The sequence below is a fragment of the Pistacia vera genome, unplaced genomic scaffold (assembly GCF_008641045.1).
Source record: "Pistacia vera cultivar Batoury unplaced genomic scaffold, PisVer_v2 Contig342, whole genome shotgun sequence".
NCBI classification, from domain to species: domain Eukaryota; kingdom Viridiplantae; phylum Streptophyta; class Magnoliopsida; order Sapindales; family Anacardiaceae; genus Pistacia; species Pistacia vera.
The window spans coordinates 1012536-1018725 of record NW_022196160.1 but is presented as its reverse complement, the minus strand read 5'-3'; the positions used below and the strand labels follow the sequence as shown (position 1 = coordinate 1018725).

General features: G+C 34.3%; 1 protein-coding gene across 1 annotated transcript; it reads left to right on the top strand.

Moving 5' to 3' along the window:
- LOC116138566 lies at positions 1 to 1482 on the top strand. The gene has a single exon (XM_031424281.1). The coding sequence runs from the start codon at positions 230 to 232 to the stop codon at positions 1211 to 1213; it is 984 nt and encodes a 327-aa protein (XP_031280141.1). The 5' UTR covers positions 1 to 229; the 3' UTR covers positions 1214 to 1482.
- Positions 1483 to 6190: the final 4708 nt, after the last annotated feature.

Here is a 6190-nt window from a genome sequence, read left to right as displayed (position 1 = left end):
CAGAGAAAGAAAGAAACAGTCACGTGTAAATTTCAATGTGTGAATCAAAACAAACAAAAAAGTCAAATGCACTAGAACACTGCAACCTCTTCGACAGTGAAACATCATAATGACTTCTAATCACCGTAATCTTGTATTCTCAGACACCAAATCCCATCTCTCACCTAACTCTAACTCCTCCAAACCAAGATCTCTTTTCTAACAGTAATAGATTCTCCAAAACTCAGCCATGGGGCTCCTCACCTTCACCGCTGCCGGTGGTGGATTCATTCTGATCGGTATATGGGAGTCTCTTTCCTCTTTAGACCCGTCTGAAACTCAGCTTTCCGACCCGTCAAAATCTCGACTTTCTGACACAAACAAAGAAAGGAGAGACCTTTACTCATCTTCTTTGAGTTTCGTCATTGTTTGCTTTTTTTCATTTCTGTTTGTGTTGAACTCTTTGGTTTCTGTGTTTAATGCTGTGAATTTTAGGGACAGAGTTGGTTCAGCCCTTCAGTTACAAGTTCTTGCTATTGCTTCTTTGTTTTTCCTTTATTCGGTTCTTGGTTTGTTGAGGAATTTTAGAAGTTCATTCTCTTTGCCTTCTTCAGTTCTTGATTTGGTTCTTCTCTTTGCTTTTGTGGAGGAGTTTTTTTTGTATTATTTGCAAAGGAAGGACACTAGTGGGATTGAGAATCGATATTTTGATCTCTTGCTTGTACCGATTTTAGTGTGTGTGATTTCAACTGTTCTTGAATTGAGATTAACAAGTTCAAGATCGAATTTTGCAAGATTGGGTCGAGGGGTTGGGTTGGTTTTGCAAGGAATGTGGTTTCTGCAAATGGGGTTGTCTTTTTACACTAATTTGCTTGCTCATGGATGCTCTTTGCATGAAAAGAGTAGAGGGAATTATACTATAAGGTGTAAGAGTCATGCAGATTATCATAGAGCTAGAGCTATTGCTACACTTCAGTTTAATTGCCATCTTGCATTGCTTGTGGCTTTGGTTGTGGGGTTTTATTCAATGATGGCAAAAAGGAACGGAATTCGTGGTGGTGGTGACTTTATGAAGTATAGGCCGCTTGGAGCTGAAATGCAGCCTATGGAGATTGTGAGTAATTTCACATTGGATTCTGATGAGGACGAGATTATCGAAGAGGAGAACATTGCAAAGCCAAAGGTCGAAGTAGGTGTCAAGGGTCTTGAGAATGGTCATGGTTCTCATGATTGAGGTAAATGATTATATCGAATGCTGGTTTTGTCTGATGAATTAATCATTGTAAACTCTATTCTTTTATGATATTGTTAACTTTGTATAAAAGAGAGGAGAAATTGATATAAGGCGTTTGTTGTTATGTAGATTTGCTTCCAATTTTACACTTTAATACTGTGTTGTGATGTTAATTTTACTGAGACTGTGCTTGGTGGCTTAGTGCCTTATTTATGCTGTTAATGTCTCAGTTTGATGCTGATATTGAGCTGTTAATTATTGTTTAGTTAAAATCATCAATCAGGCTGTTCTGTTTCTAGAAATAATCGAAAATATGATTATATTTGTTCGGACGAAAGCTGAAAGGATTGGTCACGGGACATAGGTGATCTTCTTAAAGGGATCATTTGGTGAAGAGTACTGTTGTTCTTATGTATGTGCATTTGTTCTATGAATTTTTTTATTTTTATTTATTTTGTTTCCATTTGCTTTTCAATGGTCAAAAATGCAGTTAAGGGCAAACAAGTTAATCTCTAACTAAACTTCCTTAGGAGTAGTTAGGTATGATTGTAAACTCTTTTCATGCTGATGTATCACCCTAGGGATTTACTGGTGTTGGCATTGTTGCCACAGCCCGTCATGAAACCTAAAAAATTTTCTGCCGTTAATGTCTTGCTTAGTTGTTTTTCCCATTTATCATCACTTCTTACAGTTGCATGCATTGAGCCTTAGATTCACCTAGGATCCCACTGAAATTAATAGGCTACACATACATTATTGGGGTATCATCACCACACATGCTAACTTGATGATTGTGTTTTGGGTTAATATCTTATGTGATATGAGTTTGTGCCTCTGTTGGAGTTGTGGTTAGATCATGTTAATAATATCTCTAGAGATTATCTTTTCGTTAAGGCTTTTTTGGCGGTGTGTTTCTGTTTTACAGTCAATTCATGCATTTCTTTGGGTTTGCAAACCTAGAAAATCAAGCAATTTGTGCTTTTAAAGGTGCTGGGTAGGTGGAGTGATTAGTGTGATATGTTACCATAGTTCTGTGAAGTAACCCAAACACAGACAGAGAGAGAAAGAAATACTGATAAAAAATGAGTTTTAACTCTAATTTTCATCAAAAGTAACCACCTAATAAAAAAGTTAAACTAGCAAATAAGAGTCCAAAAGTAATACACAAGTCTAACTAGCACAACTGGTTAACCAGAGAGTATAAGCATTTAACCCCTAAACTGAAGTTTCTTTAATGGTTTCGTTAGGTTTACATAGCTACACATTGGATTTTCTTGCAATAAATAGTGGTTTAAGATGAAAGTGCAGAACATCTCTGTTCTCAGTGCGGCTATGCTGGGTGAGTTTGAGCTCAGCAAGCTATATGTGCCTCTAGAGGTGCGGAGTACATGGAGTGATATGTGAGTATAATGCAACAAGCTCTGTAGAAAACAGAAGTGTTTAACCCATATACTGCAGTACAAAATATAGACATGGTTCAAAGCTAATGAAAGTTTCATTTAAATCATTTATGATGGAGGAGAAGTGGAGTCAGTACCACAAGCTTATTTGGTAGTTTTTATTTCTGCTCAAGGGTTTATATGTTTTACTTAGTTCTTCTTCTCAAGTTCTTGAGCACACTGAGTATCAGTCAAGGAGAATTTACAGTTGCAATTGTTGCACGGATCTTTTCTTTTGCATCGATATATTTTTGGCATCGAAATTTTATTTATTCGGTTTTCATGTTGCTAATTAGTGGTAGACATCTATGAGGCAGTGAAATATTCTTTGTTAGTAAGTGAAAGAAAGAATTTTGGCAGAGGTTCCACCAGCAATCTCTTTCTATCCTGGAATTTATTCCCCAGAAAAATTTAGCAAACCACAATTCTTTAAGTGGAAGCATGAAACACGTGGGGAAACAGAATCATCAAAGCTATGCTGGTGGAAATCAAGGGAGAGACCCTGATGCTTTTACAAACTCTGTTTACTAGTTTAATAAGATAATGATCATCAAATAAAGGAAAATNTGGTAGACACCTATGAGGCAGTGAAATATTCTTTGTCAGTAAGTGAAAGAAAGAATTTTGGCAAAGGTTTCACCAGCAATCTCTTTCTATCCTGGAATTTATTCCCCAGAAAAACTGAGCAAACCACAACTCTTTAAGTGGAAGCATGAAACACGTGGGGAAACAGAATCATCAAAGCTATGCTGGTGGAAATCAAGGGAGAGACCCTGATGCTTTTACAAACTCTGTTTACTAGTTTAATAAGATAATGATCATCAAATAAAGGAAAATATGGTAATTGAATTCAGTAATACAGAAATAGAATCCATATTAGTAGAAAAGAAAACAACAGAATGAAAGAGAGGATCAGATATCAATGTAAGCCATTTCTCATGGACACATATGAGCCCAAAGATGCATTTTATTTATGTACTATAATCGAATTGCAGCAGCTATATTTTAGTGGTGAAAGAGTGATTCTTTCTATTAACTTGTGTAATACTTTTAAGGGTTCATTCGATTTCATAAGAAATGGAAGGATTGAATTAAATAAACTCAACTCCAAGGGGTTGACGACTAAGGAGGTTTGTTCTATTATTTGACTTTCTGGATTTGAACTTTGGAGTTATTTATCACATTATGATTTACTCATATTGTGACTTACCTGATTCTTTGGACTTGTAATGTATTCAAGGGATCTCATTGACACGGATACGCTGGTTACCAACCAAAAAAAAAAAAAAAAAAAATTGAATAAACTCTCCTAAATATTAAGTCAGCGTGATCAACAAATGACAAAACAGAGACATGGACTGACGGGTAGAAAAGGTGGGAATGTGGTTATCTTATAAATTTTTTAGTTGAAACTTTATCTTATAAAGAAGCAAAGAATTTTATTTGAGAAGATAGTGGGCAAATCACATTTGTTTGTTTTCCTATTCCTATCCTACCCAAAATATATATTTGTTTTATTATTCTCAAAAGTCATTCATATTCTATTTAACTATTTTTAAACCCTATAGGTTTGTTAATTTAGCTAAACACCTAGAAATAAAATATTGAAAATTAAAAAAAAACACCTCCATCCACCTATTAAATGCTGGTTGCTGGCCACCACCGCCTGAGGGTGGCCAAAACTGGCTGTAATGGCGTAAAACTGATTGGATCTGACCGATTGTGCGCTGATCTGACATTTTCCTACCAGATCCATTGTCGGCTGCTAGCATTTAATGGGTAAGTGGGGGTGTTTTTGTTAATTTTCAATGCTTTATTTTAGGGGGTGTTTAGCTAATTAACAAACTTAAGAGGTATTTTTATTAATTTTTAAATCTTATTCTTGTAATAACAACTCTACCCAATTTTTTTTTTAAAATACTGCTCAAAATAATAAAACAAACACAACCTAGATTTCTAATCTATTGTAGTTGATATAGTAAATATATGTGCAGGTTTTCCTCTTGGAATTATAACAATTGCAAATGCATTGAAGAATAAGAGCATTTTTGTCTGGAGAGATGCCTTGGTGGATCAGCTAAGATGATCTAATCCTAGATGTGTTCCAAATATGGATGGAACTTTGCACTCCACTATGAGAAGTGATGCAGCAAAATCATTATTTCTTCTTAATTTGCTGTCTGTGTATGGTAGCTAATCCTGTACATTTAATAATTTGGTTATCTTTTATCTTTTTTTTTTTTTCCTATTTTAATTAGCATACAGATATAATCCAAGCTGTATATTTCGAGACACATTCAGTGACAGAAGCTCGACCTTATGTAAGTATTAAGGAATCTGCTCTGAGTACTCTCGGTATCGGACACAAACCTCCGGAAGTCATCGAGGAATCGAAGTACAAGGATGCAGGAATATCTGGAGGTGATAAGTATTCTGTTCCCAGTCCAGGTATCGGAAACAAACCTCCGAAGGTCATCAGAAAATCAGAATTTTTGATGTTGGAGAAGATAATAACTATAAGGTTTCAGGAATTAGTGGATTTGGAGGTATAAAGTGTTCTTCTGTTCCTAGTCCTGGAGTCGGACATCGTGGGTAGGATTTAAGTTCTTGTAGTGATTTTATAATAAGACGTCATTCGATGTCAAATATCTCCTCTACATTATCGAAGATTGATAAAATTATTGGCACAAATTCTCTCTCAATTTTTCTTTCCTTTAAAAGATTATATATTATACCAATATTATTATTATTATTATTATTATTATTGGTTATCTTCATTATTAGCAGCAATGAAGATTCAAATCAACAAACATTAACATAATCTAATTATTAGCTATTTGAAATCTTAGTGAAAGACGTGATTTGTTATCTCATATTTGTTCTTCGTGAAAAAATACCAATTGAAGTGGAGAGTTTCTTAAAAGGATTAACTATTCAATCAAATGGTGTTGAGTGTTTTTTCATGGACTACTTCTTTGCAGAATTATGCTCAATCTCATATATGGTAATTCGCTATAAAATAATATTCTCCGCAAATCATGCAAATAACATAGCGAGGAGTTTCTACTTTTCAATTTTTGTCATTCGGGTCAATTAAAATAATTAATATAATGATAGACATCTCCTTTGTTGTTTATGGAAAATCAAACAAACATATAATGTTATTTAATTAAATATAGAATGACAATTCTTATCAAAAACTTTCAAAGTATATTATGATTATGTTTGAAGTGTTTGTCATGAACTTGTCTTGAATTTATTCTTGATTTACTGTAGTATGATACGACCAGGTCCCCAAGATTTCTGTAAAAAAAATTGGTCTTAATAACGATGTTCAAATCTTTACCAGTTTATAATAATGTCGGCCACCAGAGACTTTGAAAAGTAGAAGTCATTTTATATATGTGCTGTTGTGTAACGAACAACTAATTAACTTCCAAATTAATCACCATTTTAACCTTAATCCATTCTATAAATAGACACATGATAATATTGGTTACAGCACAAGCAAGTTTCTCTGGTTGATCAATAGTTAACA